General features: G+C 42.5%; 1 protein-coding gene across 3 annotated transcripts in view; it reads right to left on the bottom strand.

The window, feature by feature from the left end:
* KHDRBS1 (KH RNA binding domain containing, signal transduction associated 1) overlaps positions 1-9,525 on the bottom strand; it is a 30,131-nt gene extending 20,606 nt beyond the window's left edge. For 2 of the 3 annotated variants that reach the window (XR_012241661.1, XM_073615376.1), the window contains exons 1-4: positions 9,266-9,524; positions 1,984-2,114; positions 1,291-1,407; positions 360-506 (exon numbers count right to left, since the gene is read on the bottom strand). Coding sequence is in view for 2 of the 3 variants with exons in the window: in XM_073615376.1 (XP_073471477.1) it covers positions 360-506; positions 1,291-1,407; positions 1,984-2,114; positions 9,266-9,359 (489 nt within the window). In the remaining variant the exon portion in view is untranslated. Of the gene's footprint in view, positions 1-359; positions 507-1,290; positions 1,408-1,983; positions 2,115-9,265 lie in introns of all 3 variants that reach the window. The other variant, XM_073615377.1, reaches the window with a different exon arrangement.
* Positions 9,526-14,716: the final 5,191 nt, after the last annotated feature.

Genomic DNA, 14,716 nt, shown 5'->3' with positions numbered 1-14,716 from the left:
GAAGGTGGCCTATAAACCACATACTAACTACTATAGCTCTGTGTCCCCTGATGCGTGAAAAGAAAACATCACATGCTTAAGGCAATACTTCAGCGAAACATAGGTCAGGAGTTAAAAGCATGCAAAGAGTGCTCTGCTGAACCCAGAGCACTAAATCTCAAAATCTAGAGATCTGCCATCTCAGCCCAGAGAGGCTAAAGAGAACAGAAAATAAATTCCCTATAAGAGGACTTCAGTTTTACAGTAGTAATTTATAGAACACATTTTATAAATCTGACTAGTCAGAAATACAACTGCTCCACATACCATTTACAATCTGCACCAATGAAAGAATAAACCAATAAAAAGTAAATACATACTGGAACTAAAAACTTCTTGACCTCCTCCATGGCATGTGCCATCCGAGTATATGCCTCACAAGGTGGGCCAAAGACTTCAATGAAAACATGCAGATCCATGTTCAAGTGGCTGTATTTTGGGTCGCCTCCTTTCCGGAGTTCTTCCTCCTAAAGCATAACATTTAGAATATTAATACATAACAGTCCAGACAATATGCCTTCCAACCTGACTTACGGTGCCAATACTACTATTAAATAAAAGGAGGTAGCACTCAGGCACATGCAAAAAAAAAAAAAAAAAAAAAAAAAAAAAAAAAACACCTCACTCAAAAGTACAGCGGCGAAGTGGCCTCTCTGCTATGTAGCCTTTATCATCAATTTAACCCTTTCACTGCCCCTAGAGGTTAACTCCTCCCCAGCCAGTGTCAGTGTATATTAGCACTGTTGATGTGTCACTGGTGAGGTCAGTTAATCAGTTCCCAGTGTCAGGGTTGCCCACTGTACCATCACAGTCCTGCTAGAAGTCGCTGTCCACCACCATTACTAGTATAAAAAAAACCCTTCACGCAATCCAATATACTCATATTGGGATTTTTTTTTTAACCAAAAATATGCAGCAGAAAACATTTGGTCTAAATTTAAGAAATTGATTTGTTCTGTACAAATTAATTGAATCACAAAAAGCTTTTACTATACTCCCAGTATGCCAGAGAGTTGCGGCTCTCCTACACAGGCTGTACTGTAATTTGTCCATCCCTCCCCCTCCTATGTGCATTCCCAGAATGGTTTTATATTTTGTGAATGGGTTATAATAGAAAAGTATTTTACTGAAAAAGCAGTGCATTAATCTTTTTTACCTTCCTCCAAATATATTGTATATAAAAAAAAAAAAAAAAAAAAAAAAAGAAGAAGGACAGGTACAACCATATTTATGAAATGTCTAATAACTTACCTTTGCTTTGTCCCTCATTGATCCTTTTCCCAGCACTGAAATTTTAGCTCCAGTCTCCTCTTGCAGCCTCTTGATTGTGTTTCCTTGTGGTCCCAGGATTTTTCCAACAAAATTAAACTATGGAAAAAATACTAGAATTAAATGCAATATTTTTGTACTTTATACTTTACAAGTACCTGCAGATTTTTGGCAATCTACATTTACAAGTGTATGGCACCAGGTTGCCCACCTCCAAAAGAAAATTAGACTGAACAACTCCTTGGCAAAAAGGGGTAGGGGAAATCAATACAAAAAGCAATTACTATAAATAACTAAAAAGGAACTAATCCAAACGATTATGCTGCCGTGGGTGGGGGGGGGGGGGTGGGATAAACTTTGCTTTAAAAGACATCTAGGGCAGGGATCTGCAATTAGCGGACCTCCAGTTGTTGCAAAACTACAAGTCCCATCGTGATTCTGCCTCGGTGTCATGCTTGTGGATGTCAGTCTTGCTATGCAACAGCTGGATATGCAACAGCTGGAGGTCCGCTAATTGCATATCCCTGATCTAGGAACTTAAATTGTTGGAACTTGCATTTTAACCAGTACTCCCATACACATTGTACCAGACTGTTGCCTATAAAGATGATAAACATCCAATATTCTGGATCCCGAAAAAAAGGAGGCGAGGGTAACACAAAAAGCAACACTTACCTTAGGATACAATTTAACTGGAATCAAAACGCGCTCCTTGAGCTTCATGTTCTTATGGGAGAACAAGTCTAGGTAAGGGTCTCCATCTTCCTTTCCCTTCACATCACCTCCCTTCTTCAGCCTTTCAATTTCTACATTAGAAAATTTAAAGTGAACCATTGTTAAAATGTAGGTCTCAGCATCATAAAACCACAATTTGCTAAATTTCTACATACAACCTCTTGTCTTGCATGAGTAACTGCTTAGTCTGGTAGATGCCAAGAAGCTTGAGCATATCCTTTTTGGCTCCCAATGATCGTCAAGTTTACTGTTTCAGATAGACCGTGTAGTACACTTTAGCTGGTAATAAACAGCTTTAATTCTGGATCATTCCTGTGCATGGGCAGAGATTCAAGCCATAGGTAGTCCTGTCAACACTATCTAACTCAAACTGAGAAAGGGGCCAGGCAGATAAGTCAAACAGTGACTGCAGCCAATCAGCTGCAGTCAGTGTTCAGGTATTCTGACAGCCATATATGCAGAACAAGAGAAATCTTACTTTATAGCAATATTAGCCAGGCAAAAATGAAGCACAACGTAATGAGCAAATGTGTTTCCCCAATGCTCACAGATAATTGCAAACCACACACCAAAAATTAGTTTTAAGCACCGATATTTTATTACTTATGACAAACCAATATAAGCTTACTTGAAAAAAATAGTCTGTGGTGCAAGTGCTGCCTTTTAGCCATCCTTTTCTACATCTTCCTGAATTCCCTGCATGCTTTGCAGAATCTTCTCTGCTGTTTACTTTCAATTTTTTTTTTTTTTGTTTTTAATGGCCACATATCCTATGGTACCTTACTGCTTGCAAGCAGCAATTTCTGTACCATCTCTGCCTCCTGAAACTCCTATGAACACCTCTAATTCAGAAGGAAGGCTCTGAAATGTGTGACAGCAGTGCTTATAGCGCACAATAAAACATGTCACTATCAGAAATGTGTTGGAATCTTCATAAAGTCAAAGCTCATTGAGTTTAATAGTAGGCTAGAAATATTTTAAAATAGAATGTGGAAATTAACAGGATTTTAAAATACTATCCTGCATTTTAAAAGGGGGGAGTTATGACACGCAACATGTTCTAACAGGTGAACTTATCCGTTAAAGCTTCTGGACTTGTAGGTACATGCAAAACTACTGCAGGAAAAGAAAAAAAGAAAAAAAACAGTAGGAACTGTGGTGTCAAAACCCAAACTATACCACCACACATCACTATCACCTGCCAAATGAAAGCCCTCAGGACACCTGGAATAAACAGACTGTATATTACAGTTGTAAGGATAAGCAAATTAGAACTTCTCAATAGAAAAGGGTAGTGAAGTCAATGCACTTGTAGTCCATTGATAATAACCCCCCCCCCCCCTCCTCGATCCTCTGGTATTTGTCCCCACTGTGCTGCTGGCAAACAGAAAAGTGGAAAACGAATGCATTTAATGTCACTGTACTTGTCGCAAAACAAATTAAAAAAGGTTTTGTGTTCTCTTGCATTAATTCTTCACCACACTGAAAAAAAAAAAAAAAAAAAACCCTACAATTTTCTCCCAGTGTTACTCGCTATACTCGACAGGGTTTTCTTGTCCGCCATACTGTGCGAAAAAAAAATCTTTGTCTATCCTGTTTCTGGAACTAGACAGCGACTGCTTCACATGGATCATGGATGAGAAGTAACACTGCTATCAAAGTGTTAAAACACATCTGCCAGAAAAAGAACATGCTGTATGGAAACCACAAACATATGCTTGCAGCAAAACTTAAAAACCACTCATAGCTAAAAGTAAAAATACTTCCAGTAAGTAGAAATAAAAAAAATAAATTTTAAACTTGCATTCAGAAATCGCTCAGTAAAAAAAACGTGGTTACATATAAAAAATGTATATAACCCCCCCACACACTTCCTTCCCACATGTGGTTAGATCAATAAGTAGGCGTCAAACTAGGAAAAGCAAACCGTTCCAATACAAAGCCAGAACAGCTGCTATGAGAGGGAGATGAGGACAGACCAGCTTTTCACACAGAACAAGGGAGTCTCTTGTGGAGTACAAACCAACACAACATTCACATGACCATATAGGTCTAAGTATTTAGAACACCCCCCCATATATATCCATCAAAACAATTATCTAAATCAAATAATTGATGAATTTCCATATATTAGTGAACAATGTGCTCCAGTCCCTAAAGTGCGCCACACCCTCTCCTGTGTCCCCATTGACCGGACGGAATGGACCCCCTAGCTTTTCAAGCTAGGCGTCGTTCAGGCTTAGAGTATTGGCCAGGGATGGCAGGTTCACATCAGTTTGCAAATATCTCACATGATCATGTTAATCATACGTGGATAATGGTGCCCAAAATTACATAAAGAGGGGCCTATAGTGAAGTACTGTTTGGCAATATGTTTATTGCGCAAATAAAAAATGGGTACTTACAAAATATATGGTAAAAACAGGCATGTATTAGCAAGAGATTGCAATAAGGAAACGCAGCTGCTGGCATGCATTACAAACAACTGAAAGCGATATCTTTTGGACTCGAAACAGGAAATTGCATCAATGCGTTTTGCCCTCCCACAGGGTATCAAGGAGGTCCTTGACGACATGCTGTGAGCACTGTGGTAGTTAATGGAATCTTCCCATCACTGTAAACGGACAGGTCTGCAGGAGACCTGCATGGAATCAATGATTTGCTCATCGCTGGTGCAATGCTTTACAGGCTCCTACTACAAAAGAAATAAAAAATAAGTGCACATTTTTTTTCTGAAAAAAAAAAGGGTACATTTATTTTTTGTCAAAAGGTGAACTTCCTTTAAAAGTGGGAGTAAGCTCCATTGGCCATTTTTTTTTTTTACCTATAAGCAAGCCTACAATAAGGCTTACCTATATACAGTAAATATCTCCTAAACGTGCATACCCATGCCAGTCCTTCAGAGCCCTGTGCCGTGATAATGGGCTCTCCATTCAAAGGACTGGTGCCCGCAAACTCGGAAGGAAGACTGGGTGAAAATGGAAGCCCAGTAGAGCTGCACGATTAATCGTATATAAGATCGCGATTTCGATTCACCCCCCCGCGCGATCTGCAAGCTGGATTAGCTTGATTTTCTGGATCTCCCAGTCGGGGGCACGGAACCAGCGTGGAACGCAAATGGCGCTGATATCGGAACTGACGTCAGTCAGCATAGAGCCGGCCTGGACTGCGCAAGCGCAATCAACACGCCGCTCGTTCCCAATGCCCGGGCTGGTTATTTAATACAGCAAGGGGCAGATACTTTTCTCAAAGGGGCAGATGTATATATGGTTATAAAGACAGCAAGGGGCGGATGCTTTTCTCAAAGGGGCGGATGTATGGTTAACTATACATCCGCCCCTTTGAGAAAAGCATCCGCCCCTTGCTGTAATAAATGAATAACAAGCCCCGAGCATCGGGAGCGAGCGGTGTGTTGATTGCGCATGCGCCGTCTACAGCTGATTTTTCTCTTTTAAATTTAACCATTTTAAAGAATCGTGATCTGTATTCTAAGCAAAAGAATCGCGATTCTCATTTTTCCTAGTATCGTGCAGCTCTAAAGCCCAGCATTACAACTGTGGGCACCCAGCTGTGACAGCTTGCGACTTCGCAGCCGGGTGTGTACTGTGCATGCGCAAGTGGCGCTGCTCCTCCTCCTGAATGGTTGGGCAATCTTCTGGGACCTCTAATGCCCCAGAAGATTGCAGAGGGAGGGGGAGAGGAGAACTTCCGTTCATTTCACCTAGGAAATCTGAGCAGAAGTGGGAGCAGGTACCTGTCAAAACTAGGAAGACCAAACTAGCTCACAGACCTGGGATTGCCTGCTCCCAAAAATAGCGAAATAATGTTTGCAGTACCAACACACACACTGTCAGCCAACACTTGCTAGAAAGAGAAGTCAAATGTATTAAAAAAGCTGGACCCATCCCCAGATAAATCAATGCAGGTCTCCAGTATGGCTCTCCTAAAAACCTCCACACGGATTTATGAACAGTGAAAAAACCTACCACATTGGAATAAGAACACCCTTTGATATAAAAAAAAAAAAAAAAAAAATTAAACTCTGACAAAATAAGATCCACTTTTAAAAACTACCTATAACTCACAACCCACTGGGTAAAAATCCACTTTATTTCTAATTAAAAAGTAAAAAATATAAAGGGAAATAGCAGGCAGCTAAGACTAGAAAGTTTATTAAAAAGGAGTTGTAAAGTCAGGTTTTTTTATCTTCATGCATTAAGATAAAAAGCCTTCTGTGTGCAGCAACCTTCAATACTTACTGGATCCCCATCTCTGTCCATAAGTGTCTTGGCTGTGGCACAGCAGCGGCACCATTGACTCCAGCTGCGGTCAAAGTCAGTCAATCAAGAGAGGAGACAGGCCGCAGCTCCGTATCTTAATGGACAAAGGGAGAGCTGCGACTCAGGAGCCCCCATAGCAAACTGCTTGATGTGGGGGCGCTCAACAGGAGGGAGGAGCCAGGAGCTCCGAAGAGGGACCCGAGAAGAGGATCCGGGCTGCTCTGTGGAAATCCACTGCAACAGAGCAGGTAAGTAGAACATGTTTTTTTTTCTCCCAATAAAAACTAGACTTAATCACTTTAAAACCTCTTTGCAATTAAACTGGCCATACACTTGTAGAAAGTTGCTTGAAAAGATTTGTTTCACACCATGGCATTCCGTTTTGTGGGTGGAATTGGCACGATTCGGAAATGCAGCAAATTGTGAGATGCCTTTGCGATCCGTTACTTTGAATGGCACCCGAATCACGTGCGTATTTGGCGCCCAACGAATCGCTGTAAAAATCGTGCAAACAGAATCCCGGGACGCCTGTTTGCCCAAAAGAAATTTTGGGTGCCAAGCATTCCGCGATTTGTCAGGCGACAATCGCTGCAAAATGCCGCAATTTGGAAACACCGCAAATCACGGTACGGCCTTGAGATCTGTTACTTTGGCACCCAAATCACCAGCCAGAGTCACAACAATTCAGCCAGCAAAATGGAACGCCGTGGTGTGAATGGAGCCTTAGGGTTTTTAGGCAATGATAGTATGAAGCATTTTTAGTTAACCTGATAAACAATTGGCGTTTGTGATACTGTACTATATTACCCATGAAGGCAATGCCATCAACACTATTACTGGGCATGTAAGTAAATTCAGAGAATGCCATGAAAAAAAAAAAAAAAAAAAAAAAAAAAAAGGAAATTTGAAATACAATACAAAATGTACACGGGAGTGAAGTTAAGCTTTAACCCCTTTTTCCCCCCATTCACACCATGTGTAGAGACATGAGTTTTTCTGCACCTGTGTTTGCAAGGGCATAAAGAAAACCTTTGTTCCCTATATACCCTGTTCACACAACACTTGCATCACGTTGAGATTTTTTTTCAGCTCAGAAATCTAAAATGTGTATGCAGTTTTAAGCATGGAAAAAAAAAACCTCACCCGACATCAACATTGTGGTGCGAACAAGGCACATAGAGAACAATTAGGATTTTTATGTGCCAATGCAGAGAATTTATGTATATCTCTGACCAGCGTTATGGTGTGAACAGGACACAAAAACCAACTGTTTTGTGCCCCCTTGCAGAGACATACATAATAAATATGCCCAAAGCTGAACAAGTTTATGAAAGTCAAATCTGACTCCCCCCCCCCCCCCCCCATTCGTTTTTTTGCATGTGTGAATGAGGTCTCAAGGGCAGTTTTTTTTTCCCTATCAAAAACACAATGTAGGTTAGATGGTCTCCAATGGCATAGTTCACACCAGCGCAGTCAGTTCCAAAAAACAAAAAAACAAAACAAAAAAAAAACCCCAAAAAGCGATTGGGTTCCAGTGCAGGAAAAAATGCAGTAAAAAGGTACCAAAAATGCACTGGAACGCATCAACCACAGTACCCCCAGTACAGAAACAAAAGCACCTGGAATGCATCCGGAAACGCAAAGAAACTGGAACGCGCCAAAAACGTGCATGCAGAACGGGTCTGGAGTGTGTTTTTTTGTGGTGTAAACCAGCCCTCAAGGTTACTGTTCCACTTCGGAACAATCAAGAAAACCATTTTAGGACCAGTTCGCATCCAGTCCAGTGCGTTTGACTTCTGCATAATAACCCCCCCATGGAAAGTAGGCTATATGGTTCCAATGGCATAGTACACAGCAGTGCAGTTTCATGGTTTTCCTGCAAATAAAAAAAAAAGGGGAGGGGGGGGGGGAATATGCTGCATTTTTCCTGCACTGGAACACAGTAAAAAAAAAAAAAAAAAAAAAGCACAAGACCCCAGTACAAAAAAAATAATGCATCTGGAAACACATCAAAAGCACCAGAACGATCATGCAGAAACTTATCTGGAACAGATATGGAGTGTGTTTTTGTGGCGTGGACCTGTCCTTGAGGTTACTGTTCTACTTCATAACAAACCAGAAAATTTTAGTTCAGTTCACACCGCATGCAGTCCAGTGCGGTTTTTGAAAAAAAAAATAAATAAAAATTAAAACACCTTACTGCGATCAGTTCTAGTAAAAACAGTAGAACATGCTGCAATTTTCCTGCACTGGATCAAATTGATAAAAAAAAAAAAAAAAAAAAAAATGTAAAAATGCAAAAGACCAAAGAACAGCATATAAAAAATTGTGGGGAAGCAAAATCGCATGAATAACGCACAGGAACACATGCAAAACGCACATGCAGGAATACATAGGGATCGGATCTGGAGTAGGTTTTTGTGCCGTGAACCAGCCCTTAATTGGTAACGGATATGGCTGGCATGGAACACGCGGATAATGATATATAAAGTGACCCTACACTATCCAATCTTTTGGATCTACTATTATGTAATGAGGACTGGATCGCTGAGCTTTGCCCCGATCGTATGGTTTGTGTAGATGGTATAGTGTCAGGCCCATAGAGCAGCGTAGACGTGCTGTAGGCCATGCGGCGTGCCTTGAGGCGGGTGATATGGAGCCGCTTTCTTTGTTTAGCTTCCCTCATTGAGTAGGACATGGCGGCGCTATAGGGCAGAGCAGACCCCAAGAACACAATGCCGTCCTCCTCCTCCACATGGATTCCCACATCACACAATGCACGCCATAGAAGGCGCCATTTTTTTTTATCACTCAGAATCCCCGAACCGCACCCAATAACAACCCCGCTCTATACACGACGACCTCCCGCCTCCGATCTATATTCCTGCCCCGTACCGACATCATCTCCCCTCACCTCAGCTCCACCACCTCGAGATACTCACCGCTAGAGAGCAGGCTCATGGCGTGTGTAAAGGACGGGTCCAGGCTGTCCTTCTCCGCCATCAGCTCGGGTAAATACTTGGTCTCAGACTCCATGTTGAAAGTATTTTTTTTTTCCTGTCTGTCCTCTAACGTACGTCCTAGATCTCTCACCGACTTGTTCTCCGGCCAAACGGATCCGACTCCCTAGATAAAAAGAAACGGCTAAAGCCCGCCCAGCGGAAGTGACGTCACGGTTCCGCCCACAGGCGAGTTGGCGAGAGCCTTGTGCTCAGACAAAGACTTTGGGCTTTTCCTGTCTCGCTTCGAGGAGCCATTTTATGAGCGCCCTCTATGTGTGAAGCGTGCATGTTATCGCTCCAGCCCCGAGAAAACCCGTCAAAGACATCTCTGTGAACAAAGTGTCTCTAGTGACTGCATAAGAAGAAGTGCGCACACTTCCGGCTCCTTTCACAATGGAGACTGGGGGTTGTACCACGTGCTAAGACTTTGTATTCCATATAGAACAAGGAGCTCTTAGGAAAAAAAAGATGTAAACTATATCATTTACCTCTGTACCAAAATGCCTAAAGGATGATCTGTGTTATGTATAGCAAATTGTCCCTTTCCCATCCACACAGAACCTGGACTCCATTTTGTTATCTTTTCCTCTTTGTCAGGAGGGAAAGGAGTAGGGATCCATAAATGCATATATAGGTATTATCCTAGCATTAAAGCACTTGTATTGGCAATGCATACTAGCACATTATGCTTGTCCTGCAGGTACATATTGTACATTCACATCAGTCCTTACCTCCAGAGAACTTACACTCCCTACTTCACATTAACCTAGCTCCCAACTCTCCCTGATTTTGAGCAATATTCCTCTTCATTTGTCCCCCATTTTGGTCTGATTTATATAGCTGTATACAAAATGCACTTTTTATCTATCAAAAAGTGTTTTCCAGCGCTAAACCTTTCATCTGATTTCTAAATTGCTGCATTTGTAAATTCCAAAAGCCAATATAAACAAATAGTAGTGGTAAAAAAGCACTTGTGGGTGTAACCAATCTTGTTTTTTTTTGTACTATTCTCCTTTAAGGGGGCGTGGCAAGGGTGTGTCCTATGTCTGCATACTTGTGCTGATAGTTGTCCCTCATTCCCATCTCAAAAAGTTGGGAGGTATGAATTCATACACATACTAGGAACAATGTAGAAAGGATCCAATCAACATACAAGCATGTCTTTGGAGCACGGGAGTTAGCAGAAATTGTGGAAATTGATGCATATATAATACAGTACATCACAAACAAAAAACTTTTATGCTCTAACCTACAGCTAATGTAGATGGCACATCTTTTGAACAATAATTTAACAAAATGTATATCTCTTTAAAAGTGCAGAGTTAAAAAATAAAAACCTATGTAAAAACTACCCATAACTATATACGGTAAGTGCAAAGTGACACCATGTAAAGTGCATCAGTGACAACAGAAAAGTGCATTTTAGAGTTACATTTATTAAAGTCCACTGCATGGTGTAATTCTCCAGGTCCAGATCAGTGATAGTGTTTTGAAATAATCCACTTACACATCAGTGTAAAAGTGACATTTAAAAATAGGGCGGGGTCTTCTACAGCCTTCAGATATACATACAGTAGAGGTTGATTTACTAAAGGCAAAAAGAAAGTGTACTTTGAAAGTGCAGTTGCTCCAGATCTTAGTAAAATGGAAAATTTCCTCTCAAATACCGTAATTTTTCTTTCTTGTTGGACTCCATGGCAGCATATGTATGGGTTAACCTCGTCTCCTCTCCTATCCCATACTACCCCATCCACCCCCATAAATTTTGTCTCAGAGCCAGAGGCCACGTTCCATAACTAGCCTACTCATGACACTGGGAGGGAACTCCTGCTGCCATGGAGTCCATCAGGAAAGGAAAATTATGGTAAGTATTTGATAGGAAATTTTCAGTTTTTCTGACAGACTCCATGGCAGTAAACGTATGGGAAATAACTAGCCCTACACACCATGTTGGGAAACCCGGAACAACACTTTAATTTTTACTGTCAACAGACAGGACTTTAACCAGTTGCCGACCGCCTCACGCAGATATACTGCGGCAGAATGGCACGGGCAGGCAGAATCACCTACCTGAACTGCCTCCCGCGGGCGGGGGGTCCGATCGGACACCCACCGGTGCCCGAGGTGGTCGGCGTCTGTCCCCCCCGGCGATCGGAGGTGAAGGCCATCCAGTCGTGGCCCCCCCTCGCGATCGCTCCCAGCCAATCAGATCATTCCCCTGCCTCTGTATAGTACACAGAGGCAGAGGAAATTATGTCATCTCTCCTCGGCTCGGTATTTTCCGTTCCGGCGCCGTGGAAAGAAGACTGCAATGTGAGTGCACCAACACAACACATCACAGTAGAACATGCCAGGCACACATTACACCCCCCTTTACCCCCCGATCACCCCTCCACCCCCCCTGTCACTCTGACACCAAGCAGTTTTTTTTTTTCTGATTACTGCATTGGTGTCAATTTGTGACAGTTAGTGTGGTAGGGCAGTTAGTGTTAGCCCCCTTTAGGTCTAGGGTACCCCCCTAATAAAGTTTTAACCCCTTGATCACCCCCTGTCGCCAGTGTCACTAAGCAATAATTTTTCTGATCGCCTTATTAGTGTCACTGGTGACGCTAGTTAGGGAGGTAAATATTTAGGTTCGCCGTCAGCGTTTTATAGCGACAGGGACCCCCATATACTATATAATAAATGTTTTAGCCCCTTGATTGCCCCCTAGTTAACCCGTTCACCACTGATCACCGTATAACCGTTATGGGTGATGCTGGTTAGTTCGTTTATTTTTTATAGTGTCAGGGCACCCGCCGTTTATTACCTAATAAAGGTTTAGCCCCCTGATCGCCCGGCGGTGATATGCGTTGCCCCAGACAGAGTCAGGTTAGCGCCAGTACCGCTAACACCCACGCACGCACCGTACACCTCCCTTAGTGGTATAGTATCTGAACGGATCAATATCTGATCCGATCAGATCTGTACTAGCGTCCCCAGCAGTTTAGGGTTCCCAAAAACGCAGTGTTAGCAGGATCAGCCCAGATACCTGCTAGCACCTGCGTTTTGCCCCTCCGCCCGGCCAAGCCCAGCTCACCCAAGTGCAGTATCGATCGATCACTGTCATTTACAAAACAGTAAAAACATAACTGCAGCGTTCGCAGAGTCAGGCCTGATCCCTGGGATCGCTAATAGTTTTTTGGTAGCGTTTTGGTGAACTGGCAAGCACCAGCGGCCTAGTATAGCCCGGTCGTAGTCAAACCAGCACTGCAGTAACACTTGGTGACGTGGCGAGTCCCATAAGTGCAGTTCAAGCTGGTGAGGTGGCAAGCACAAGTAGTGTCCCGCTGCCACCAAGAAGACAAACACAGGCCCATCGTGCCCATAGTGCCCTTCCTGCTGCATTCGCCAATCCTAATAATTGGGAACCCACCACTTCTGCAACACCCGTACTTCCCCCATTCACATCCCCAACCAAATGCAGTCGGCTGCATGAGAGGCATTTTCTTTATGTCCTCTCGAGTACCCCTACCCAACGAACCCCCCCAAAAAAGATGTTGTGTCTGCAGCAAGCGCGGATATAGGCGTGACACCCACTATTATTGTCCCTCCTGTCCTGACAATCCTGGTCTTTGCATTGGTGAATGTTTTGAACGCTACCATTCACTAGTTGAGTATTAGCGTAGGGTACAGCACTGCACAGACTAGGCACACTTTTACAGGGTCTCCCAAGATGCCATCGCATTTTGAGAGACCCGAACCTGGAACCGGTTACAGTTATAAAAGTTAGTTACAAAAAAAAGTGTAAAATAAATAAAAAATTAGTTGTCGTTTTATTGTTCTGCAAAATACTCACCATGCCTCTCAGCAAATAGCTCGGGGTGTCTACTTTCCAAAATGGGGTCATTTGGGGGGGTTTGTGCCACCTGGGCATTCCATGGCCTCCGAAACTGTGATAGGCAGTGAAGAGTGAAATCAAAAATTTACACCCTTAGAAATCCTGAAGGCGGTGATTGGTTTTCGGGGCCCCGTACGCAGCTAGGCTCCAAAAAAGTCTCACACATGTGGTATCCCCGTACTCAGGAGAAGCAACAGAATGTATTTTGGGGTGTAATTTCACATATTCCCATAGCATGTTTGAGCAATATATCATTTAGTGACAACTTTGTGCAAAAAAAAAAAAAATTTGTCTCTTTTCCGCAACTTGTGTCACAATATAAAATATTCCATGAACTCGACATACCTCTCAGCAAATAGCTTGGGGTGTCTACTTTCCAAAATGGGGTCATTTAGGGAGGGTTTTGTGCCATATGGGCATTTTATGGCCTTCAAAACTGTGATAGGTAGTGAGGAGTGAAATCAAAAATTTACGCCCTTAGAAATCTTGAAGGCGGTGATTGGTTTTCGGGGCCCCGTACGTGGCTAGGCTCCCAAAAATTCCCACACATGTGGTATCTCCGTACTCAGGAGAAGCAGCTGAATGTATTTTGGGGTGCAATTCCACATATGCCCATGGCCTGTGTGAGCAATATATCATTTAGTGACAACTTTTTGTAATTTATTATTTTTTTTTGTCATTATTCAATCACTTGGGACAAAAAAAATTAATATTCAATGGGCTCTCAGCCTCTCATCAATTTCCTTGGGGTGTCTACTTTCCAAAATGGGGTCATTTGGGGGGGGGGGGGGGGGGGTTGTACTGCCCTGCCATTTTAGCACCTCAAGAAATGACATAAGCAGTCATAAACTAAAAGCTGTGTAAATGCCAGAAAATGTACCCTAGCTTGTAGACGCTATAACTTTTGCGCAAACCAATAAATATACGCTTATTGACATTTTTTTTACCAAAGACATGTGGCCGAATACATTTTGGCCTAAATGTATGACTAAAATTGAGTTTATTGGATTTTTTTAATAACAAAAAGTAGAAAATATCATTTTTTTTCAAAATTTTCAGGCTTTTTCCATTTATAGCGAAAAAAATAAAAACTGCAGAGGTGATCAAATACCATCAAAAGAAAGCTCTATTTGTGGGAAGAAAAGGACGCAAATTTCGTTTGGGTACAGCATTGCATGACCGCGCAATTAGCAGTTAAAGCGATGCAGTGCCAAATTGTAAAAAGTGCTCTGGTCAGGAAGGGGGTAAATCCTTCCGGGGCTGAAGTGGTTAAAACCAAAATTGACAGAGGATAAAGAAGCAGGCTCTACACAATAACGAACCATAAAGGTAATGATCGAGGACCACGAGGCCACCCTAAAAATTACATGTGGAGCCACATGCTGCAAAGCCGCCAGAGACATAGACATACTTCTGGACAAGTGAGCTGTCACCGCCTACAGAGAAGCCAAGCCCTTAGCTCTGTGAGTCTGTCAGATGGCCAGGACATCCATTCCACAATCGTCCTAGAT

The sequence above is a fragment of the Aquarana catesbeiana genome, linkage group LG02, assembly GCF_042186555.1.
Source record: "Aquarana catesbeiana isolate 2022-GZ linkage group LG02, ASM4218655v1, whole genome shotgun sequence".
NCBI classification, from domain to species: Eukaryota; Metazoa; Chordata; class Amphibia; order Anura; family Ranidae; genus Aquarana; species Aquarana catesbeiana.
This window is presented reverse-complemented; position numbering and strand designations above follow the sequence as displayed.